Genomic DNA, 25,629 nt, shown 5'->3' with positions numbered 1-25,629 from the left:
AAAAGAGACAGGAGTTCTACCCTTGGGTTAGGAAGATCCCCTGGAGTAGGGAACAGCAACCCACTCCAGTATTCTTGCCTGGAAAATTCTGTGCACAGAAGAGCCTAGCAGGCTACGGTCCATGGGGCCCCCAAGAGTCAGACGTGACTGAGCAATTGAGCACACACAGGAAGAGAACCACTAGTGATAACATTTTAGATTTTTCCTCTACTTAAATCTAGATATGTATGAATTTTACAAGAGATAGAAGCTGGCTTATAACTTTCTTAATTAATAATATAGCCTATGTTTTGATTATTCTGTCATTGCATGTAGGTTTACCTGTTATGTACCATCGAAAAAACTTATTGTAAAAAAATCCCTAGTTTCTATGATGAATCAAACTAGCTCACTCTGACTTAAACAATGAAAAGACATGAACACCTGAGAAACTGGAAAAGATAACAGTGGGGTACTGTGTGTGTAGGGAACTTGTATCACTCATAGCTTTGTCCTTCCGTAGGTACTATTGCCAGTTACCATTGTTCAGAGGTACAGCTCCTTGTCTAGTGCCTGAGAATACTTTTAGGGGAAAGGAGTAAGCCATATATCTGCTCAGCTCCAGTCTGAAGTTGAGAGGAATCCGATGTGGAGGATACAAAACTGAAAAATCCTTGTACAGATTGCCTGTTCAAATTAGCATACAATCCTTTCAGCTTTTCTAAATAAAAATTTTTTTAAACCTTCAAAAAAAAAAATCCCTAATATTACATAATTAGAAAGACTAGCATCACAAGCCCCCATAAACCCACCTGACAGCTTCAACAATTACCAACATAACTCTTTAAAATAATCTAACCCTCTGAATTATTATTAATTAATTAATTTTGGCCACACCTCAAGGATAGGAGATCTCAGTTCCCCAGCCATTGATGTAACCTGTGCCCTCTGCTGTGGAAGTGCAGATTCTTAACCATTAGAACAGTGGGGAAGTTTCTCCTAGGATTATTTTAAAAGAAATGCTTGACATCATGTTACTTCATCTGTAAATAAAATATCTCTAAGGGGTAAGATTAAAAGAAAATGTAATTATTAAAAAAAAGTCCATACTCAGGATATCATTATTATACCTAGAAAAAGTAATAGTAATTCTTTATTATTATCTAATATCCAGTCAGTGTTAAGTTTTCCCTAATTATCTGTGTTTTTTCTCTTTTTTAGTGGCATTTTTTTTTTATTGGGACTGAACCCTGCCGGCAATGAAAGTGCTGAGACATAACCACTGGTGCACACATGCTGAGTCACTTCAGTCATGTCTGACTCTTTGCAACTCTATGGACTATAGACTACCAGGCTCCTCTGACCATGGTATTCTACAGGCAAGACTCCTGGAGTGGGTTGCCATGCCCTCCTCCAGGGGATCTTCCCTACCCAGCAAATGAGCTTGCTGCATTGGCAGGTAGGTTCTTTACCACTAGCGCCACCTGGAAAGTTCTTTACCACTAGCCCCTAACCACTGGACTGCCAGGGAATTCTCTCCCTGATTATCTTTCTCAGTTGTATTGTTTTGAATTAGGATATAAACACCCTTATGCATTACATTGCTTCCTATGCCTGTCTCAAGTCTCCCTTAATATATAATAGTTCTCTTTTTTCATGCTATTTGTTGACTGAAAAAAGTAGAACATTTTCCTTAGGTTCTGCATTTGGTTGTTTGCATCCCTGCTATACCATTAATATGTTCTAGCCACTGTATTTTCTGAAAACTTAAAGATTTAAAAGCTTGCTCAGATCAAGTTTGATTTTCTAGCAAGAGTAGTTCTTAAGCAATCCTGTTAATTTCCTATTGCAACCCATCAGGAGGAACAGTATGTGGTGGTCTCTCTCTGTAGTAAGATTAACCAAGAATATTTAACATTTTTATTTAGAACTTCCCTGGTGGTCCAGCAGTGAACACTCTGTGCTCCCAATGCAGGGGCCCTGGGTGCTGCAACCTAAACCCAGAGCAGCCAAATAAAACATAATATTTTTAATCTTAAAATTTAACTCTTAAAAAAAAAATTTAACTCTTTCCTTATTAATGGGCTTCCCAGGTGATGCAGTGATAAAGAATTCACCTGCCAATGTAGGAGACGTAAGAGTTACTGGTTAGATCCCTGAGCTGGGAAGATCCCCTGGAAAAGGAAATGGCAACCCACTCCAGTATTCTTGCCCAGTTTCCTCTATGTGCCCTCTGGTGGATGAGGCTAAGAGGCTTATGCAAGTTTCCTGATGGGAGGGACTGACTGTGGGGAAAACTGGGTCTTGCTCTGGTGGGCAGGGCAATGCTCAGTAAAACTTTAATCCAATTGTCTACTGATGGGGTGGGGGCTGTGCTCCCTCCCTGTTAGCTGTTTGGCCCGAGGCGACCCAGTCCTGGCGTCTACAGCCTCTAGAGTGAGTGAAGTGAAGCTCGCGAAGTTGTGTCCGACTCTTTGCGACCCCATAGACTATACAGTCCACGGAATTCTCTAGGCTAGAATACTGGAGTGGGTGGCCTTTCCCTTCTCCAGGGGATCTTCCCAACCCAGGAAATGAACCCAGGTCTCCTGCATTGAAGGCGAATTCTTTACCAGCTGAGCCACAAGGGAAGCCCATACTGGCTCTACGGGAGGGCTATTGGTGACCTCCAAGAGGACTTACGAGAGATGTAGCTGCCAGGACTGCTGCTGCCAGTGACCCTGTCCTCATGGTGGGCCGCTGCCAACCCACGCCTCTGCAGGAAGACCCTCAGACACTCACAGGTCGGTCTGGCTCAGCTCCTTGTGGGGTCACTTTTCCTTTCCCTTTGGTCTTGGTGTGAACAGCATTTGGTGTGTGCCCACTAAGAGTGGACTCTCTGTTTCCCCCAATCCTGTGGAAGGCCTGTAATCAAATCCCACTGGCCTGCAAAGTCAGATTCCCCAGGGATTCCCAGGCCCTTGTCCAGATCCCCAGGCTGAGGAGCCTGATGTGGGGCCTAGAACCGTCACATTAATGGGAGAACTTCCTTGGTATTATTATTCTCCAGTTTGTGGGTTGCCCACCTGACAGGTATAGGATTTGATTTTATCATGATTGTGCCTTTCCTACTGTTCCGCTGCAGCTTCTTCTTTGTCCTTGGACGTGGGGTATCTTTCCTTGGTGGGTTCCAGTATCTCCCTGTCAATGGTTGTTCAACAGCTAGTTGCAATTTTGGTGCTCTGGCAGGAGAAGGTGAGCGAATGTTCTTCTACTCCGCCATCTTGAAGCATGCTCCTCCCTCCTCTATTCTTGTCTGGGAAATGCCATGGGCTGAGGAGCCTGGTGAGCTATAGCCCTCAACTGAGCCTGAGCATGAACTTCCAGTTGTTTGTTTTGTCTTTTTGCTAATTAATGCTACGACAGGACTTCCCTAGTGGTCCAGTGGTTAGAAATCCTCCTGCTAATGCAGAGGACATGGGTTCAATCCCTGGTCCAGGAAGATCCTACATGCCTCAGAGCAACTAAGTGTGGGCCACAACTACCAAAGCCTGTATGCCCTAGAGCACGTGCTCTGTAACAAGAGATGTCACTGCAATGAGAAGCCCACGCGTCGCACCCAGAGAGTAGACCCTGCTCTCGGCAACAAGAGAAAGCCTGCTGCAGCAGCAAAGACCCAGTGCAGCCAAAATAAATAAATAAAAAGCACTCTGATAAGTTGAGAAAACATATTAAAAAGAAATAATGCTCAACAACCATTCTTACACATCTGTCTTTGCATACTTGTCTAGAATATTTCCTAAAATTTCCAGAAGTCTGGGTCAATAGAGACAATCAATAATTTCTGTTGTGGGTTTTTTGTTTTGGCCACACTGTGCGGCATGTGAGATCTTATTTCCCAGACCAGGGATCGAACCCTCACTCCCTACATTAGGAGTGTGGAGTCTTAACCACTGGACTCCCAGGGAAGTCCTGAGATAATAATTTTTCAATGCAACGAATACCATTTTGCTAGGCTCAGTCTTCCCAATTAAGACCATAGTAAATAAAATAAACCACTAGCTTAGGAACGGTAAAGTCAGTGCTGACTTTTCTGTTGGCTTGGGCATCCTTCTGACTCTGGCTAGCAGCTCCAGGTCCATAGAGGCAGGCCAGGGACAGATCCTATCATAAAGCAGGTTTAGGTGTGTTAGGCCTTAACTAGATCTTCTGTTTTCTCCTATTTTCAAGGGGGAACTGCAGAGAGCTGTCCATATTTTCTGGCTAATAAATCCAGGATGAGAAAGCTCCCTGAGTCCCTACTGTCCACATTATGAAAAGGGGACCTAGAGTAAAAGTTTAAAATGTTGAGGCAGTTTCAGATAGGAAGAAACAACCAGGGGTAGGCAGCTTTAGGGATTACTGCCTCAGTTCTGGAAGGAACAGGATTTTCAGCCAGAAGCAAATATTTTTATTTACCTATTTGGCTGTACTGGGTCTTAGTTGCAGCATGCAGGATCTAGTTCCCTGATCAGGGATTGAACCTGGGCTCCCTGCATTGGGAGCATGAAGTCTTAGCCACTGGACTTCCAGGAAAATCCTCAAGCTTTAATTTTTGCTTTTATAAGTCTTAGCACTACTATGTAAGTACAGTTCCTCTTTGTACTATCAGAAAAGAAAAACATTTTTCTTAAATCTCAAATGTGATTTTATAGAAATTGGCATCTGAAAATTCCTCAGAACACTTCTGTATTAATTTGCTAGGTTTGCTGAAATAAATTACCACAAATTTGGTGGCTTTAAAGCAACAGAAATTCATTCTCTCATGGTTTTGGAGGCCAGAAATCCAAAATCAAGATGTCAGCAGGGCCACAATCCTTCCTAGGGCTTTAAAGAGACTCATTCCTTGCCTCTTCCAGCTTCTGGTGGCTCCTGGCATTCTTTGGCTTACATTCTTTGGCATCACTCCAATCTCTTTATATCTTCACATCATCATCTCTGGTTGATCCCGTATGTCCTTTTCTGTCTCATAAAGTCAATCTCATTGGTGTGTATGTGTGTGTTAGTCACTCAGTCATGTCCGACTCTTTGTGACCCCACAGACTGTAGATCACCAGGCTCCTCTGTACATGAATTCTCCAGGCAAGAAGACTGGTAGCCACTCTTTTCTCCTGGGGATTGTCCTCACCCAGAGATCAAACCCAGGTCTCCTGCATTGCAAGCAGATTCTTTACTGTCTAAACTACCAGGGAAGCCCTCTCATTGGAGTTAGGGACTCCCTAACTCAGTATAAGCCCATCTCAATCCTTCCTAATTACATCGACAAAGACCTTAAAGGTCACAGTGATGATCTGGTGGCTTCCCTGGTGGCTCAGATGGTAAAGAATCTGCCTGCAATGCAGGAGACCCAGGTTCAATCCCTGGGTCAGGAAGATCCCCTGGAGGAGGGAATGGCCACTCACTCCACAATTCTTGCCTGGAGAATCCCATGGACAGAGGAGCCTGGCGGGCTCCAGTCCATGGGGTCACAGAGTCAGACACGACTGAGTGACTAATCCTATCACTGCTCCGAGGTTCTGGTAGACTTGAATTTTGTGGGTACACCATTCAACCTACAATTTCCAATGTTTTATTGGAAATTATTAGGAAAATAAGACTCATTTAATAAACCCTACTCTATTTACTTGCTTTGAGAACACTAGTAGAGGATTACTTCCAATTCTTCTTAGGCTTCCCTGCACCAGTACAATAGTTGTGGATGACAGAAATCTAATGTCTAATTTGAATTCCTGTCTTCATTGTATAAGATTAAAAAAAAAAAAAACAAAAAAACTCATGTCCAGAGAGGAGTAAAGACTTGTTTAAATTCATGTCCATGAGCATCAGTGGTAAAACTGTAACTGAACCCATATCCTCCCCTTGCAGGCCACACTCACCTTGGGCAATTGGCACTTTAAAGGAGGAGCAATAGTGTCTTTTTTTTTTCCCCCAGTATCTTTAATCAGGTAATACAACATCCTCCTCCCTCAAGAAAAGAGAAAGATCTAATGGTGGACACTTAAGCGTGGTGATTAGAGCAATGATTTTGCGTTTTTAGCAGAAGAGCCAAGGGAAGCAGAATAGGGGTGGTGATGGTCAAGGATGCTTCTTAGGTAAGCAACACATTGTAGGGCCCAAACTGCTACAGCTCAGGCCAAGGTAACCAGCACAGTGTTCTCTGCATTGACAAATGGCCTTGACCCTGGAGAACAAAGAAGCTGGATTATTATTTCCAGTCCTCTATCCAAGCTGTCATCAGCTAAGGAAAAAGTAGCTATGAGTGAGGGAAGTTTATTTTAAGATGGGAGTTGATCATTTGTTTTCTTCCTGTTCAGAGCACTAGGGATGTTAATTACAACTCTGAATACTGCTTAACAACAAAGGCAGTAAACATGTGACACTGAGCTGAGCTAATGAGTATGATTATCGTTTAAAAGTTCTGACTTCAGCAATTACACACTAATCAAGAGGAGTGTTCAGATGTGAGGCTCAACCCAGAGGGAATTTAAGAGGACAACTCACACCTGTCTGGAGAGCTGAATCACAGGTTTACACAATTCCATCTTGAGTTCAGTTCATACCTCTCTCTCTCTAGAGGTAGTTTAGAAACAAATTTCTAACATTTGTTTCTCTAGATTATTCTTTGGAGGAACTGAAATGAAGGCAGGAGAATCAAGTTAACAAACCTGAATTTTTTTTTTTGTCTTTGTCAGTAACTACAGAATTAGAAGCCCATGTTTCTACCCTTTCAAAGCTTCCAGCCATTTCAGCACAATAGTATGAAATGAGATGTGGCTAAAAGCAAGAAACATGGAATATTTGTTTTCTTCCCTTCATACCCTGTGCCCCAACATTGTTGTCTCTGAGACACTAGCCAACTGAAAAGAAAGGAAAACACTTGGATTGTAGGATCTTAGAAGACTGACCCCCCAATCCTAAAGCAAGGATCTTGACACCCTTACTTTTCCTACCTGTTCTAGGCAATGTTTGGGATCAGAGAGCTCTGGGTTGGCAATCTTTAGCTTTATTAGGAACACTAATAAATTTAACATTGTTATCTTGATGGACCAGATTAATACTAATCCACTTTCGGAGTGGCAGGAATGGGGGGACCTGGAGCATAAATGAGATTCCAAAGCCGTCTGCAAAAGGACCCAAAGTATGATAGGAGGAGCCAGTAGACCATTTCAAATGAGGCATGTGCCTGAGAACAAGGACTTTCTTTCATGGCCTGGGAGTTAAGGCCTGCTGGCAGGAAGGGGAGGGACCAAGTAAGCCCACAAAGCCCTTCTGTGATACATAGTTTGCTTCAAAGTCTGGCTGGAAAGTGGGAGCAGGGCCAAGATTCCACGGAGGCCAGAGGTCTAGGCCAGGCCCTCCTCACACTCCGTCACCTTTTTCTGAGCATGTCTCATGCACGAGTCCCATGGTAACCCCAAACCTCAGGTTGTGAAGAAACATGTCTTTGTTTTCATCTACATTTCCCCCAAGTAATCTGAACATGGGACATTTTGCAAATGCCCATTACTGTTCCATGGATTGGGGATTCTGAAACATCTCATTCTGGGAAAGGCTAATTTCAGTCCCTTTCCAAATGCTTTAACTCTTCTCCTCTGGGAAGCCCTTTCCACCGCTTCAACTCTTTCGCTTCCCCTTTCCTGTTTGCAGCCTTTGATCATATATCAATAGGTAGTTGCTTGTATGAATCATCTTCTCAAGCAGTTTCTAACAGCAGCTGTATCCAGCTTGCTTGACTCTGAGGCCCAGTCCTGATGGGTCCTCCAGAGATGACTGTGAGGAGTGTGGTAGGGTTCAGCAGTCCACCTTTCTCAGCGCGACAGCCCACTGGGAAGAACATCACTTACTAAAGACACTGGTTTCTCCTCTTACAGTTAGGATCTACGGTTCCAACTTTGACAAAATGAAAGCCTGTTCCTGGGGCACTTTCAGTCATTCTCAGTCCCCCCCACTGAAGCAGATGGGGCCCATCACCACCCCCAGTTTATGTAAGAGGAGCTGGTCACTCTGCTCATCCAGTCACTCAGAGCAAGGACTAGCATGCTCCCTCCGTCAGTCTCTGCTTTTCTCCAAGCACCACACCACTTCCTCCAGGCATGCCTACTCTCAACTGGACTCCGGAGCAACTGCTCCTGGGCCAGGGTTGGGGACCAAGAGGAAGCAGGTATTAGTGTCTGTGTGTTTGCCCTTGACCCACCTTTACCCTTGAGGGAACTCCTGTGTTCTGCTTCAAGCAATCCGAGAATCCCAAACTGGCCTTCCAACCAGTCACTGGGGACCTTTTTCCTGCTGCCTCTTGGCTACACATACTCAAACCACTTCGCACTGGAATATTTATTTATTTTTACTTGGCAAAAAGTCAAGTGCTACATTTTGAAAAACAAAACCTCAAACAATCAAACGCATTACCCATCACAGAAGAGGGTCTGGCAACAGTACAAAACATCCTAAAATTATTTTTTCATACAAGTAGGTTTAAAATGAGTTCTGTGAGAACTAAGAAATCTACAGCTTGTAGTTTAATAATAGAAAAAAATTAAGACAATTAAAAGATCTGTAGCATCCAGCATTTTGCTTAATTCACTGTTTATAGCACCTATGTCTCTAGGTTAGAAGATGAGAATTCTAGAACCTGTGGTGTATGCCTTGCCAACACTATACAGGGTGGACTTGCTGTCTCCCCTCCCCATTAGCCCGCCATCACCAAAGAGAAGATACTTTTTTTTTTCAATCTCTTCAGTTATACCCAGAGCAGGGGGGACAACTAGGAAAGCGACTTGGACGCGAGTGCAGGAATATGACTTCTTTCCCCCAGAATGGGCTGCTACCAGAAACAGAGTATGTGCTTAGAGTGGTGGAGGAATGTGGGGGTGGGAACAGCTCTTATCTGCAATATGATGCATAAAAAAGCAAGGAGTAACTGGTCAGTCAGTTGCCTGCAAGTTCAAAAACCTCAGACTACACAGTTCACGGGCGAAACAAATCACTGATCACATCGCTGCTTTTACATGCACAAGGCTGCTGGCTATAGGCCACCCCGTCGCCATCCCAGGGCTGAGCCAAGAGTGGCTCCACTGTCTTCAGAAAACACACATTCCACACACGAGGCACTCACTACACACAGATAAAGCCCCTGCTCATCCCCACCCTCCTGAACTGAACCTGTTTTAAAAAAACAAACGCAAAACCCGCTGGGGAGATTAGAAGAAAGGCAAAGAAGTTTCTCCTCAAAGCCAAAGGGACCGAAGCATGTGAATTTTAGCAGACCTGAGGTCTCCCATTCCAGGTCCCTGAGGAACCATATCAGGTCTTGTCTGAGAGGAGGGAGAGGGAGGTTGGAATGGAAATTCTTTTTACCAAGTCCCACTAGGCCTTCTGCAACTGCCAGAGCCGCATTTTGAACTGAGACTCTGCTGTTTTGGGGGGAGTGGCCGCGGATTGGACCAGATGGGAAACTGAAGTGGAAGTGACACATACACAGAAATGTCCTCCCCGGGGGTCACACAGAAGGGGAGGGGCAGGTGGGAGATGGGTTACTTTGCAGTCCTGGCGTCAGAGGCCCAGGAAGCTTTCAATCGAATTCAAAGGGTTTCCTACTGGTGGTTTGTTTTCCTTTCTATTTTTACTTTCTATAATCAGTGTCAGACTTTACAAAACAAGATAAAGACCAGTCCCAAAGCTAGACTCTGTGAATAAAGTTGTTTCTTTTATAAATATTTTAATTACAGTAATCCTCACTCCAGGTAACTTCAATGACACACGGTACTTACAGGCACACAAGTTCTCTCTCACACACATACACCACACACACAGCCCCCAAACTTTCACAGAAAGTCTAGGACAGCAACTGTATAATTATAAAGGAGCCCTACCTCTCAAGAGTGAAGTAAGGGTGAGGATGACTATGTCAACCTAAGGAACCCAGAGAGGGGAGAGTGTGTGTCACTTAAAGAAAAAATACAAACAGGAATTAACAATGTCTGGTTGAGAAGCCAGAAAGAAAAAAGATAGGAAAGTTAAAGTCTGCTTACCAAAAAAAGAAAAAACGAAACAAAAAAACAAAAAGTCCTTTAAATTTCTGTACAGAGGTTCTTCCTGTCAAGTGCCTAAAGCATAGGCAAACTCTGGTGTTCCCACTAAAATATGAGGGTCTCACACAATTGGAAAAAAATCAAAAGAAGAAATGGAAACTGAAGATGGAAGTTAGTGTAAATCTCTGCATTTGGGGAGAGAGTTGGTTGTCATTAACTCCAGAGCCCAGCATAGTTTCCATGGAGCCCTGAAGGAAGGGGACCTCCTGCCACAAAGAGTTTCGTTCCGGACGAGTCGTAGCAGTGGGTGTAAACAGCATTGGGGAAGAAATCAATGTCTGAAAAGTAATTCCTCCAGGTTTCATCATGATTCTATGGGAAAAAAAAAAAAGAGACTCTGTTAGCACTTGCCAGAAGGGCAGAAAAGGCGAAAGAAGGGACAAGGATGCTTTCTGGGCCCCTTGAGAGGAGAAGGTCCTGTTATCTATCACTGGATCCCAGGAGACTGGTGCTCATGGACTTGGGGCCCCATTTTTCCAAATGACGTTAGGGAGGAGCCAAGTAGGATGAAAAAGTGCTATGCAAGCCTAAGGTCTTCTCAGGACTGCTGGAACCAGTGCTTTAATAATTCACTGGCAGTCTTGGGCGGGGGGGGGGGGTAGGGGGGGGTTCCTTCTCCTTCTGGCTGTTATCATCTGCGGGTTATCCTAGGTCAACTAGTTTGTCTTTTGGGCCTCAGTTTTCCCATGCATGTGCAGACACAGAAACAAAAATCACCTTGACCTGCCTCTTACTAGTGAAACACTATGACGTCTTAGCAGGGGTGGGAGTGTAAGGACTCCGTTTCTGTCACTGGCCGGTAGCCATGTGAGGCCTGGGCTTAACTCACCAGCCAGCCTTTGCCAGTTGTTAGTTTCAGGTTCTCTCCTGCGAGTTTGGGCTTGGACCCGTAACAAGCTGAGAGCTTCTCTTCCAGGAACCTCTGAGCTCGGATATCATAGAACAGCAGGGAGCCCTGCCCTGTGCCCACAGTGATGATGTGCTCGTAGAAGCTCACCGACCGGATCCCTGAGAGAAAGAAAAGGAAAAGGGCGATCGGATCTGTGAGCCTGAATTTCTCTGGCACTGAGTTCACACGCCACCCCGACATCCCACAGCACCTTTCCTGTGGCAGACCTAGCTCATGCACAAGCCAGAGCACCGTGATGCCACACTGGCCACCCGCACACTAACAGGAACCTTCCCATAAGCCTCAGAGAGGCGCCTGATGATGCCTGAGATGCTTGTGGCCTAGGACCACAAGTCTGCCCTGAACCTTCTTGCCTCCCCTTGGCTCACTCTGAAGTCATCCATCATCACTCTGAGCTCGTCTCCATTCTATGTTTCTAACCTGCACTGAAGCTGAGGGTAATGTGCATATTTATAAAGCATTACATTAACAAGGACTTTCTTGTATTTGACCTAAAACCACTACCATGGCACGGCAAGACGTCTTTATCTGGTATTAACTGTGTTAGGAGAGTGGCAAATAGCCTAGAACTCAAGACTTAAAGGTGCAGTCTCTGACTTGTGAATTTAAGACAAGTCACCTAATCCCTTTGGGTCACAGGGAAAACACATCTGCTGCATCTGTGGATTAAATAAGAGCATGCGATTTGAAGAGGTCTCATTAGTATTTGTGAAATCAGTATCTCCTTACTAGGTTTGAATGCCACTTCTGTAACAGTAACCAAAATCTCTTCACTGCAGACATCATTCCTGCTAAGGCGATTTACTCTTTCCCTTACTTACACACAGTTACTCTCAGTTCTGAAATGTAAGTATTTCAAAGATAACTGAAAACAAACAAGCCGAAAACAAAGGCCATATCTGCAACATTTGCATGAAAATAAATACTACTTGAAAGAGAGAAGCTAAAGTGTAATCCATGCAGTGTCTTTTAATGGCAGCCACGTTTTTGCAGGAGAAGGGGGACTAAGGAGAGATAAGAAGAAAACACACTTTGTTAAATTGGATCCTCTGGATTCTGGTCCCTGGGCTGTTCCCCCACCAACCGGTGTGATGATGTTGGGCAAGTTATTTAACCGATACGGGTCCTAGTCTCCTCCTCTATAAAATGGGGTATAAACTGCCTCCCACAGGGTTCTTGTTAAGATGAAATGAGACGGCTGACAAAAGTATTCTGAAATCTTTAAGTACAGTACAAACATGCCTTTTTATTCCTCAATAAAGAATGAGGGTGCCCTCTGAGAGAATATGCTATTAAAGACTAGTGGTGGTGGGGTTTTGAAGTCTAGTTCATCCAGTGGCCAGAACTAAATATCTTCTTTATTGACATACAATCAATATACAATGCACTGCAAATAGTCAAAGTACACAATGTGAAGTTTTAATATATGTATATATCCACGACACCATCACCACAACCAAAATAACATTATCACCCTCAGAAGTTTCCTCACCGCCCTCTGCAAAATCCCCCTCAGTCTACTGCATCATCCCTTAGCATAAAATCAATTTCCTAGTTCAGGCAGAGCTCCAACAAAGAAACTAACACAGGAAAGAGAGCAGGGTGATGTGAGGGAGCACGGAAACCACCAATATCCTGACGATTGGTTTCCATCAAAGGCTTCTGTGACCACACATTTGTCTAAAGTGTTTGAAGCTCGGCTGCCACGCAGGCATTCCAGCTCCCCTCTGTGTCACCAAACACCTTCATAAAGATCACTGTACTTGTCTGGAAACCAGTATAGAAACAGAAGGGCAAAAACCAATGGCGATGCAGCTGTAAGCCTGAGGGGCACACAGGGCTCTTACCGCTGCCTCGCTCCCTGGAGCAGACAGACTTGACGTTGTATGATGGCTGCCGCGGATCCAAGAAAGAGACGTGAGCTTGGGAGCCCACTGCATAGACTGACCATTCATTTCCATAGGCCAGGCACACATTTTCACGGCAATATGGCAGTTTGGTGGAGAGGAGCTGAAAACAGAGAGGAGAAAGGTCACCGTGGTAATACCAGAGCGTATACGGAAGGGCGCTGTCCTCTGCTGCCCGCCCCTGTGGGCTGTCCTCACCCACAAGACACGCAAAGTCAGAGATCAAAAGACACACTGCTCCATCCCCAGGTATGTCAGAGAAACAAAGGTGGTGATAGTAAACAAGATCTAGGTACTGAAGAGGACTGGTTAGGGGAAAAGGTCAAGCTGGAACTAAATCATAAGCAGCAGAGAGAAAGGCCAAACACAACAGGCTGTTTCCAGGGATAACTCCAGGGCACTAAAGCCAAGGGCCCATCTGCTTTCTCTGCCAGGAAGAGCCCAACCTTCTCACCAAGCTTCAGCTAGGGGACCTTGTTTCTGGCGACCTGCAGCCTAAATCGCCCACTGTGTGGCAGCTTACACTACAGAGAGCATACTCGTGGCTCTGCTCAACCCCAGGCAGCCCAATCAGCGCTGACCCTGGATCCTTATCATTTAGCCAATCTTCAGAGCCCACTGCAGCTGAGGCACCCAGCAAGGGTGGTGGAGCACAACGCTCCTGTGACATGAAGGAATCAGTAATTCCTGGAGCTCTGCTTCCTCTTGAAAGAGATTCCATCAAAGAAGGAATAAGTCTCAAAGGCCTCTGGGACAAGAACAGAGCAAAGGATTCACGGGTACGTTTAGCTTTAGGCAAAAGCTGCTTGCAAATATTGTAAACTCATACCTTGCATTGGAGAAAGAAATGGCAACCCACTCCAGTGTTCTTGTCTGGAGAATTCCATGGACAGAGAAGCCTGGCAGGCTATAGCCCACGGGGTTGCAAAGAGTTGGGACATGACTAAGCAACCAACACCCATACCTTAACATGATTATTTTGGAGAAGACTTCTCTTAATAGATTTTTGTCAACGATTCCTAACATTTAGGTTTGCCTGCCCTGACAATGTTGCAAATAGTCCACAATCCATAAGCAAATACTGAAATGCATTGTGGAATGGAAGACTGCGAGTTAAGGAGTCTCTCAGCAAGCCCTTGCAATGGGAACAATGTGAAAGCATCACCCCACTGACTTCCTTAAAAGATTTTCAAAAGAGGCAGGCTAGGCTCAGAAGTTCATGTACCATGTGATCACATGTCCAGACACTTCAAGAATTCATGTTTTAGATAAGAATGAATAATTCACAAGATTACAGTATTATAACTTTAAGGTGAAATTACTAAGTCATGTTCTTCACACCTTAGATAGGGTATTTTCAGCCTTCCAGAGATGAAAGTAGCCATCCAGCGATACTGCTCCCAATTCCTGCAAAAGCAATGAAAAACAGGTCATACGCACAGCAACTCACATACAACAGTAAGCAGGAGAATACCTGCAGGATGGGGCCCTCCATTCCTCACTTGGATCCCGCGATGGTGCCAGGGATTATCAGCCCCTCATCTCACCCTATGAAATGCAGCTGGACAGCATAGTAAAGCAAGGCTGCTTCTTGAGAGAACCCAAGAAGCTAGTCCAGGCTTGAACGGAGACACCCAAGGTTCAAAAAGCCAGTAGCATACAATCATACACGTCACATCCTGTTTGACAGTTAGAACAGAGCACACACATGAAAGCCAGTTTTATAAGTCTCAGTGTGAGAGCTGCTATAAGTAGAGGGTCTAAGGTAGGAGATCCATCTACCCCTAACCCCTAAATATGGATGAGAGATGGGAGGCTAAGGGAACTAGCCCTCAAATTGTGGGAAAAGCCTTTCTTCTCTTATGGGTCTGGGTCTTCAAACCAGCAGTGTACTTAATAGTTCAGTTTCAGGAGATCTGACTCAGATGATTAGACTTGATGGAAGCATTGAGAAGAGGCTGTGAAGAATGAAAAGGAACTGAATACAAGAGAGAAGAAAGTGACTGCATGTAGGAAAATCATACCCAAAATAGAGCACCTGCAAGGTCACGTGCAGATGAGAGACAGGTCAGAATGGCCCTGGGGAAACTCTGAGAGGTTAACAGACATGAACCATGCAGAGAATACTCACTGCAAGGGGTAGGTTTCATAATTTTAGTTATGATCTTTCTCAGAGAGAGATTGTTACTGAGCATCCCTCAGTCTTTAAGAGATGCTGCTTGAGCTCAGAACCGAATTATGCAGTAAGCTCTGACTTGGGAAAAGAGAAGGGAAGTGCATCTTCCAAGACATAAGCCAAGGAGCTGAAGCAGGGGGAATAGGCTTCAGGGGCCTCTGGCAAGCTCCTACCTTGTTCCTGTTGTTGAAGGCCAGGGCCCGGACCTTGCAGTTGTCAGGGTTTGTGTCCTCCTTGGGGATGTCCTTTAAGGCCTTGTGAGTGATGTGAGAATACACAGGGACTTGTGACACATTGCGCCTTGCGTCGCTTTTGGTCAGCACGTCCTCGGTCACCTCCCAGAGTCCCATAGAACCATCGCGCGAGCCTGCCGGGAGAGGAGACCACGGGCATCAGACATACCAGCTCGCCACGAGACACTCCCACGGAAGCCAAAAGGACTTTCTTAGCCTAGTTCTCCGAGCACCATGTTCACATGTGTGCAAGTCTGGCCAGTGGCCCAGACCAAAACGAACAGCAATATGCATTTTAACAGCTACACTGGGAGGATGATTCAACTCAAGTGTAGGAGTTAATATATAGGCACATATATGTATATTTTTGACCATGCCTGTCCCACAACCTGTGGGATCTTAGTTCCCCAACCAGGAATCGAGTCTGCACCCCGTGCATTGGAAGCACAGAGTCTTAACCACTGCACTGCCAAGGAAGTCCCAAAATGTAACCTTTAAGTGTAATGTGGTTGGTGAGACTTTTCAAAAGAGAACATAATACATTTGACAAAGCTCAATAATGTTCCAAGCCAAATGCTCAGCTTACTGGGGCATGAATGCACAGGTGATCTCCACTCTAGATCAGTGGTGCTTAACATTTCTGGAGTCACAGTACCCCTTCTTCAGACTTAAGAATGCTAAAGACTTCTTTCTCTAGAAAAATACACCAAAGATCTACATTGCACACTCAACTTCAGGGAGGTTCCTAGGCCCCTTAAACGGACCACAACCCCTGAATTAAGAATGACTGTTCTACATAAGATGAGTGTTTAATAACATAAATTGTTTCCCTTAGGAAACAATAATGAAGCACTTAAAATGGGTCTATTGGATAGATATAAAACAGTATATCAAGAACCATTAAAAAAAATTTTCAAATTCCTTTCAGTATCAATATTTGCCAACATTCCATTCAGACCAGAAGGTGCCCCTCCCACACTTTAAATCTCCTGAATACCTCACAGTAAAAACTGTCTAACATGGGAGAAATATTATGCAATTTGCACCATAAAGTCTGTAGACAGAGGTTCAAAACAGAGGGTTCAATGTGTGTGAAATACAGAAAAGGCCACCGAGAGAAGGGCACATCTAGAGAACTACTTAAGAGTGATAATGCAAGTTCAAAAAATAAAACACCACAAGCTTTATTATGAAAAATGTCAGGCATGTTGAAATGTTGAAAGAATTTTACAATGAATTATATACTTACATCTAGAGTCTACCATCATCGTTTTCTTATACGTGGTGTAACATACATCTATCTATCCTTCTAAATGATCCTATTTTAACCTAGTAATGATTCCATTTTAACAACTGGAATAGGTACTGAAAAAAAAAAAACTAGCAAGATGTATTTAAAAATGTCAACAGTGGCTATCTCTAGGCAGAGATTGTGTGGGTAATGCTTTCCTTTTTTGTTTGAATTTTTAAAATTCTTATAACAAACATATGTTACTTTTTGCAGTAAGGAAAAATTTATTTAAAGAACTAATCTGGCAGCAACATGAAGATTAGATTAGAGGAGATAAGACTAGAATCGGAGAGAAAACACAGAAGGACGTTGGGGTAATTCAAAATGATGAGCACCCAGAGAAGACAGAAAATAAATTGATGGGTATAAGAGATATTTTAGAAAATCATATCAACAGGGCTTGGTAATCGATGGAGACTGAACAGTCTTAGTTCCCTTGCTGTGTGCCTAGGTAGAAGGTAGGAGCATTTATCAATATGTCAATGGTAGGGAGAGGTGTGGTCCTGGGAGGGAGATGATGAGTTTGAATACCCTGAATCTGAGGGAAATGTTCATCATCAAGGGGTTGATGTTCATCAAATGTGAACATTAACACTGGTTAACAAGTATTGAGCATTTTCACTATGGCAGCCACTAACCACTGTATCATTTGATCTTCCCAATGACCCTTTAAAGTATGTATAATCATAATCCATGTTTAAACCCAAGTCTTAAAAAGGCTTAAATAACTTGTCCTCTATGCTAATAAGCGGTATGACCAGGATTCAAATTCAGGTCTTTTATTATCAGAGCCACTATTCTTTTTTTTAATGCAGCAAAACCTATTTTAATGTTAATGGTACATCAAACATTCTTTTTTGGTAAATAACAGAACCTTGTTTATACCCAATGAAACAAGACATCTACATTGACTTAAAACTATCTGGACTTTCTTGCTGATGTGACCTCTCAGAGTATGAAATTGCTGATTTGGATGTAAATGAAGCGTAACTGAAAATTCAACAGCTTTTTTTTTTTGACTGCACTGTGCAGATTATGGGATCTTAGGATGCCAGCTAAGGATCAAACCCAGGCCCCCTGCAGCTGAAATGTGGAGTCTCAACCACTGAACTGCCAGGGCAGTTCCCCCAGAAAAATCTTCCCCCTGCCCTCCTGCACAGCCGAATGTTGGAGCTATTGATATTTGCAACTGAGCTGCTTATTACTGCAAAATTTTGAGGCAGTTTCTCAATCTTTATATATCACTCCTCCAAATTAGGTTTCTTATTGTCTCCGCACATATTATGGTTTTAAGATGTATACTGTGATTTTACTCTTTAGCTTCCATAATTGTATGTGGTGTTGTGTATCCTACGATATGTCATCAGCATGTCACAGGGCATCTCCATCATTAGGGTAGGGAAGAGTATCAACTTATTTGGATGATCAGGAAACTGAAACACAAGCTACTTTCAATATGCAACAATTTGGAGAACACAGCATTTGAAGATTATTATTTCTACAAAGCTGTATTTTCTCAATTTAGATGGCAAAATTATATATTAGGAACATTGATGGGTTTTTGTTGTGTATGTAGAGGTTTTATTATTCTACAGTTTATAAGGAAGGTATGTTCTATATTATCATAATTAAAGTCTCAATAGAAGATGAGATTTCTATTGAGATTTAGATTTTATCTTTTAGATTAAAGATAGATTTTTAGATTTTAATTTTAGATTAAATTTTAGATTTAGATTTTAATCTTTTTTTTTTTTTTTTTTGGCCACTCCATGAAGCATATGGGCTCTTCCCTAATTATGGATTAAACCAGTGCCCCCTGCATTGGAAGTCTTAACCACTGGACCACCAGGGAAGTCCCTAGATTTTAATTTTTTACTACAGTATTAGTTGATTTACAATATTATATTTGTTTCAGGTACACAGCAGTGATTCAATATTTTTATAGATTATACTCCATTTAAGGTCATTATAAAATAATAGCCATATTTCCTTGTACTGCACAATATATCCCTGTTGCTTATTTTATACACAGTAGTTTGTACTCAATTCCACACTTCTATCTTGCCCCAGCTCTCTCCCCACTGGTAGCCACTAGTTTATTCTCTTTTTCTGTGAAACTGTTTGTTTTTATACATTCATTTTATTTTTGGATTCCACATTCCAGTGATAAGTTTTTGTCTTTCACTGACTTATTTCACTAAGCATGATACCCTCCAGGTCCATCCATGGTGTTGAAAATGGCAGAATTTCATTCTTTTTTAATAGCTGAGTAATAGTCCATTGTGTATATTACCACATCTTGTTTTTTTAAATTTTTACTTTACATTGGAATATAGTTGATTAACAGTATTGTGTTACTTTCAACTGTACAGCAAAGTGATTCAGTTACATATATACATATCTGTTCTTTTTCAAAGTCTTTTCCCATTTAGGTTATTACAATATATTGAGCAGAGTTCCCTGTGCTAAATAACAGGTCCTTGTCATTACCTGTTTTAGCTTTTTGGAGGTGCCACGTGGCTTGTGGGATTTTAGTTCCCTGCCCAGGACCTGAACTTGCGCCCTTGGCAGTGAAAGCGCAGAGTCCTAACCACTGGACTGCCAGGGAATTCTACGGCTACCTATTTTATTAAATGCTACTTTGGCTGCTTTGGGTCTCGGTTGTGGCACATGGGATTCTCACTGCCTCATGTGGCACTGTTCGTTGTAGTGCAGGGATCCTCCAGCTGTGGGGCTCCGGAGCACACAGGCTTAGTTGCTCCTCAGCCTCTGGGATCCTAGTTCCCCGACCAGGGACTGAACCTGTATCCCCTACATTGGCAGGTGGATTCTTACCCACTGCACCACCAGGGATGTTCCCTGACCAATTTTTAACTGGGCTGTTAATTTTTTTTATAGAGTTGTATGAGCTGTTTATATGTTTTAGATATTAATCCTTATTGGTCATATCATTTGCAAACATTTTCTCCCATTCCATAGGTGGTCTTTTTTGGCTGTTTCCTTTGCCTCAGGAGATCAAATAAGACGCTGCTATGATTTATATTTTTTAAAGAGTGTTCTATGTTTTCTAGCAGTTTCATGGTTTCCAGTCTTACATTTATGTCTTTAATCCACTTTGAGTTTAGTTTAGTATATTGGTGTGAGAAAATGTGCTATCAATAATTTCCTTCTTTTACATATAGCTGTCCAGTTTTCCCAGCACTTCTCATTGAGAAGACTGGTTTTTCTCCATTGTATGTGCTTTGCCACAGATTTACTGACGAGCTAACTTCTTTGTTCTGTCCCATTGATCTCTGAGTGTCTTTTTGTGCCAGCACCATGCTATTTCAATGACCACAGCTTTGTAGTTTAGTCTGAAGTCAGGGGGCATGCTATCTCTAGCTTTGTTCTTTTTTATCTCACGACTGCTCTGGCAGGACTGCCCTGGTGGTAGTGGACGAGAATCCACCCGCATTGGTCCCTGGTCCAGGAAGATTTTACATGCCATGGAGCAACTACACCCATGTGCTACAACTACTGAGGCTGTCCTCTAGAGCCCAAGAGCCAGAACTACTGAGCCCAAGTGCTTAGAGACCATGCTCCACAACAAGAAAAGCCACCACAATGGGAAGCCTGCACACTGCAACGAAGAGTAGCCCCCACTCTCTGCAACTAGAAAAAGCCTGTGTACGGCAACGAAGACCCAAAGCAGCCAAAAGCACGTAAACAAACAAAATTTTTAAAAAAATTGCTCTAGCAATTCGGGGTCTTTTGTGGTTCCATATACATTTTAGGACTGCTCTAGTTTGATGAAAAAATGTCATGGGTATTCTGATAAGGATTGCATTATATCTGTAGATTGCTTAGGGAAATACAGATATTTTAACAGCATTAATTCCTCTAATCCAAGACCATAGGATATATCTTTCCTTTCCTTTACAACATCTTCAATTTCCTTCATAAATGTTGTACAGTTTTCAGAGTATAGTTCTCTCAGAGTCAATATTCTTTCTTCTTTTTAAACTGAAATATAACTGATTTATAATACTAATTTCAGGTAGATAACATAATGACTCAGTATTTTTGCAGATGATATTCCATTATAGGTTATTATAAGATACTGAGCATAATACTGTCTGCTATACAGTATATCCTTGTTGCTTTTTCATTTTATATACAGTAGTTTGTATCAGTTAATCCCATACCCTTAATCTGTCCCGACTCCCTCCCTCTCCGCTTTGGTAACCATATGTTTGTATTCTATATTTGTGAGTCTGTTCCTATTTCAGAGCCAGTATTCTTAAAACCTGCTTACTGTTCACAAAATGTAGCCTTGGAAGCTATCAGCCTGAAAACACAGAACACTCCCAGGATATATTAAAAAAGAGAAGGAAAGCTCTCCAAAAAAGTCATGTCCTGGCTCCCAACAACCCCATTTAGTTCAGCTTACTGTCATACACATAGTCCCTATAGAGGGGACACGATTCAGTCTTTGCCCTCCAGGAGCTCTCATTTCTTGGGAAGACAAATGACAGGGAATCCAAAAGCTTCTGAACCGCTACTGAAAATTTCTGAACTGTGACTATGTTTGTCCATTAGACTTCTCCTTCCTTCCTTGCTGTTTTCTATTGCCTTGCAAAAAACCCGAAGAAAGAAACATTTATGTTCCCTTAGCTTTCTTTGTAGCAGTTCTAAGCATGGGCTTTGAACTGAGAGCTGGCTTCAGATCCTGACTCCATCTCTCACTGTCTCTGTAGCCTCTGGCAAATTATAGCTTTTCAGAATCTAAATCTTCTCAATTGTGAAATGAGGCTGACAATGTAAACCTTCTAGGATTGTTATGATGATTCTATGAAATAACATATCAAGTACTTAATTTAGCAACTCCTGTGATTTTTTAAAATTTGGGAATCTGGAATGGACGATTATATTTTACATATATATGCAGGCATGGTCCATCGCTCAGTTAGGTCTGACTCTCTGCAAACCCATCGACCGTAGCTCCTGAGACTCCTCTGTCTATGGAATTATCCAGGCAAGGATACCGGAGTGGTTGCAATTTCCTCCTCCAGGGGATCTTCCTGACCCTCATCTCCTGTGTCTGCTGCACTGGCTGTGCCACCTGGGAAGCCAGGTACCCAGAAAAGCTGGCTGACACTCTGGGCCTACGTTCTAGGCTGCTGTGGGTATTCAGAAAGCATTTGAGTATCTCTTCACTCATTTCCATGTATTTTTCCTGACTGTTCTACCATTGGGAGGGGAACTTCCCCAATCCTGTTCAGCTTTATCAACACTATATAGTTGTACAGAAAATAATAATTGCTCCAAATATTTTCCAGAGCACAACTTTTCCAAAACCACTCTCCGAACTATTGTCTCAGCAAATCCCAACAAAATGTTGAAGCTAAGCGGCCATCACACAGGCTCTTTAAAAAAAGGCAGAGTATGAATAATAAATGTGCCAGTACTTCCAGTACTTTCCAGATTAGGAATATACAAGGGACAAGACTTATCCAAGGTCACATGCTAAGTCAGAGAAAGAGACAATACTAGAAATAACGTTTTCTGGCCCCTGGCTGATGGTTGGTTATTGGGCTATTTCCAGTTACACTATGACCCCTTTTTTAACTTCTAGCCTCCCTCCTTCCCTGCCACACCAGAATTCCTCACAAAAGGGCAATTTACCAGACACGGCCATAGTGTCACTGATCCACGCAATGGAAAAGATCCAGTCCTTGTGTCCGTCCTTCACGGAGGGAGTGACAGGTGTGGGAGGTGGGGGAGAGGGGGGAAGGAAAAAAGAAATGAGCGAAATGAGGATTACAATGTACACCCCTGAAAAGCTTAAAAGTCTGAACGAAAACATCTTGTAAAAATTACAATTTTGATCTCTGGTGATCACAACCCAGATGGCATGATCCTACAATCTTTAACTGTGTCTTGAGAAGCTCCAAGCTGAAATGAAGCTGGCTTGCCTACGGGCTATAAGCACGGCCGGTGGACACACTGCTCCAGCACTCTGTCTCTTGATGTCTTACTGTGGCTCCTACACACCATCATCCACCTCTCATCCCTCCAACTTCATCCTGGCACGCTCCCCTGTGCTTCCCGGGCCAACAGCTAGAACCGACCTCTATGCTCTTCCCTCTTCTGAACTCTCTTCCTCAGACATCAGCATGGCTTGTACCCACATTTCCTTTAAGCCTCCCTGCTCAAGTGTTACTCTTATCAAAGAGGCCTTCCCTGACTACCCTCTGCAATAGCATCCTCCACCACACTCTCTCCCTTTAGCCTGCCTTTCCTCTTCTCCACGGCACTTCCCACTCTGACTTACTGCTGGTACATTTCTATTGGTTTATACGCCTCCCTTCACTTGAGCACAGGCTTCAGGAGGACAGGGAGGCTTTGTCTCTTTTATTCACTGCTACATCCCCAGAGTCTAAAACAATGCCTGGCCACAGAAGGGTCAAAAATTAGTTGCTGAACGAATAATTTAATAAACTCTTCTGACCATGGGCAGTAGGAAAGGTGTAAACACTGTGGACTCAAACACCAACCCACTGCTGCTGGCATCTGAGGTGTGCTGCTCACACCTGTATCAAACATCCCTTCTGTCAGCATCTGAAGCTCTCTGTGGGGAGCGCAGTACCCACTCTGACATCTCCATACCCACATCTCACCATTACAACTCCTCACCCCTACCCCAGCCGCCAAGTCAGCAGTAAGCAAACTGTTCCTTCCTGAAGGGCTTACGGGAGGAAGGTCCATGTTACCTGCTGGGCTCTGCTTAAAGACTTACATCTCCCACACACACAGGATCTAGTGTAGGCAGCCGGTAGATGGCCAGACTATTAGGGTTGTCTCCTCCAGTGGCTAACAGTGTCCTAGAGGGATTCAGCTCGATAGCATGGATACCGCAGCCCTGCTGAGTCACACCGCCGGGCTCCCGGTCCTTCAGAATGGGAATCTTGGTGATCTGGCTTGTCTGGACATCCACTACAAACAGCTACAAGAGAAAAGAGATAAAGAAGGTGAAGTTTCTCTTCAGTGTGGCTGACCTTGCGTATAAATATCCATTCATTCACTCAGTTATCCATCAAACATTTAATTAATGTCTACTAACTGCAAAGTCAGGGCTACTCTAGTCAAATGAAACATGTAAATAAGAAAACATAACAGAGATAGGTATAATATGCTATATAATATGTTATATAAACACAGAAGAGGAAGAAGTAAATTCTGCCTGACATTCAAAGATGGCTTCAAAGAAGACCTGTATTAGACTTTGGACCTAATGAACCTGATGAAAGGTTTTCTACCAGTGCAACCGTATCATGTATCACTAATTCTTATCAACACATGTGTAGAAAATTATAAACAAAACACATCACAACCACTATTAGACATAAGTATAAACCATACCAGGTTTGCTAGAGTGACCTGAGATATGAGAGAGTAAGAGAGATTTGCGTCTCAACTGCTTATCTGTTCCGTGCCTCCATGTCTCTGCTTATGCTGCTCCTTCTGCCTGAAATGCTCTTATCCACTTCCGTAACAAACCAACCCTCTTTCATTCTCCAAAATTCAACTCAGAGAAATGCTTGATAGAAAAGATCAGTCTTAGAGAAAGGGCATCCCCAATGGAGTCTATTATTAAACTCTTTATGTGATTCAGTGATTCATTCCTTTATTTGCTCACTGAGTCAGCACCAATTCAATGCCAAGAACTGTTCTAGGTGTGAGAAACCTAATACTAGGAATGATCTCTGTCCTCATATACCTTATAGTCTAGGAGGTTCACTTAAAATTCTATCAGCAAATCTCAGAGTGAAGCCAAAACATGTCAAATCTTTGTATAAACAACCTACTGCTTGCATAGGACGATTTATGAAAGGAGGAAGTAGGTAAGTCTTAAATTTAAAAGAGAAACAGAAAAGGAAGAGTAGCTAGAATAAGAGGGTCAAGCAGAGACTGGGGGTGGGGCGGATTTTAAAAAGAAAGGAAGAGGGAGGGGAACCACTCCCAAACCTGTAAACCCTGACAACTACTTAAGGCCGAGCCTCCACCTAACTGGTGCCATCACCAATGTGTCTGACAGGCATTTTCAAACTCAATGTGTCTAAAACAAATTATCTTCCTCCCTGAACTGCTAATTTCAACTGATGCCACCATAATCTTCCTGATCACTCAAGCCTGGGATTCACCCTAGATTCCTAACTTCCTCCTAAATATTCTTACAGTTGGCTCCTTCTTCTTCATCCTCTCTCCTCTACATGACTTGCCTTCAGGCAAGGCCATCAACAAACCTATACTCCACACTATCATCATTCATCTTCCTAAAGAATGGAAATCCTCCCATGTCCATTAAAAAATATCTAATAGTTCCCCTTCCCCTAAATTCGACTTCCCTGGTGGCTTAGACAGTAAAGCGTCTGCTTACAATGCAGGAGACCTGGGTTCGATCCCTGGGTCAGGAAGATCCCCTGGAGCAGGAAATGGTAACCCACTCTTGCCTGGAAAATCCCATGGACGGAGGAGACTGGTAGGCTTCAGTCCATGGGGTCACAAAGAATCGGACATAACTGAGCGACTTCACTTTCACTTTCCCCTAAATTCAAGCCCTTCAGCATGGCATCAAGATTCTCCTCAACGTGGACCCTATCTATCTCTCCAGCTTCACATCCTTCCATGGACGTTATACTATAGAAAGAACTGCTTAATACTGGACCGTCTGAGTCAGTGTTCTAACTAATCCCTGATGGTCTCTGAGCTACTGTTCTACCAGATTCAGTAGTTATGTGCTTCAGAAATTTTTCGGTAGAATTGGTCCTATTAGGAGACTCTTGGTGTCACCTTTGTTATCTTAAAAGCTGGTCCCTTCGCTGAGGCTCTTAATTTTTTGAAAACTTGATTCTATTTCAGCTGAAAATTGGCAAGGCTATTTAAAAAATTGAGGGAAGCCATTTAAGAAATTGAAAAGTAATTGCAAACAACATTGGGTTGTTGTGACTTTCAGTTCTGTATCAGTTGAATTTTTGTGCTCTTTTC

At 43.1% G+C, this 25,629-nt stretch overlaps 1 protein-coding gene and 1 non-coding gene across 2 annotated transcripts in view; one reads left to right on the top strand and one right to left on the bottom strand.

Moving 5' to 3' along the window:
* Positions 1-365: 365 nt before the first annotated feature.
* On the top strand, positions 366-432 carry LOC133071531 (small nucleolar RNA SNORD29). Its single transcript, XR_009696470.1, has one exon. It is a non-coding gene; the product is annotated as a small nucleolar RNA SNORD29 (small nucleolar RNA).
* Positions 433-8,313: 7,881 nt separating this feature from the next.
* The window catches only part of DCAF12 (DDB1 and CUL4 associated factor 12), a 37,352-nt gene continuing 20,036 nt past the window's right edge, over positions 8,314-25,629 (bottom strand). Inside the window, exons 3-9 of the mRNA XM_061163804.1 lie at positions 23,381-23,587; positions 22,267-22,327; positions 15,252-15,445; positions 14,244-14,309; positions 12,843-13,005; positions 10,915-11,093; positions 8,314-10,397 (exon numbers count right to left, since the gene is read on the bottom strand). Coding sequence (XP_061019787.1) covers positions 10,239-10,397; positions 10,915-11,093; positions 12,843-13,005; positions 14,244-14,309; positions 15,252-15,445; positions 22,267-22,327; positions 23,381-23,587 — 1,029 coding nt within the window. The 3' untranslated portion in view covers positions 8,314-10,238. The remainder of the gene's footprint in view (positions 10,398-10,914; positions 11,094-12,842; positions 13,006-14,243; positions 14,310-15,251; positions 15,446-22,266; positions 22,328-23,380; positions 23,588-25,629) is intronic.

This window comes from Dama dama, chromosome 16 (genome assembly GCF_033118175.1).
Source record: "Dama dama isolate Ldn47 chromosome 16, ASM3311817v1, whole genome shotgun sequence".
Taxonomy (NCBI): Eukaryota; Metazoa; Chordata; class Mammalia; order Artiodactyla; family Cervidae; genus Dama; species Dama dama.
Note: the sequence above shows the minus strand (reverse complement) of the source record. Positions and strands in the feature narration are given on the sequence as shown.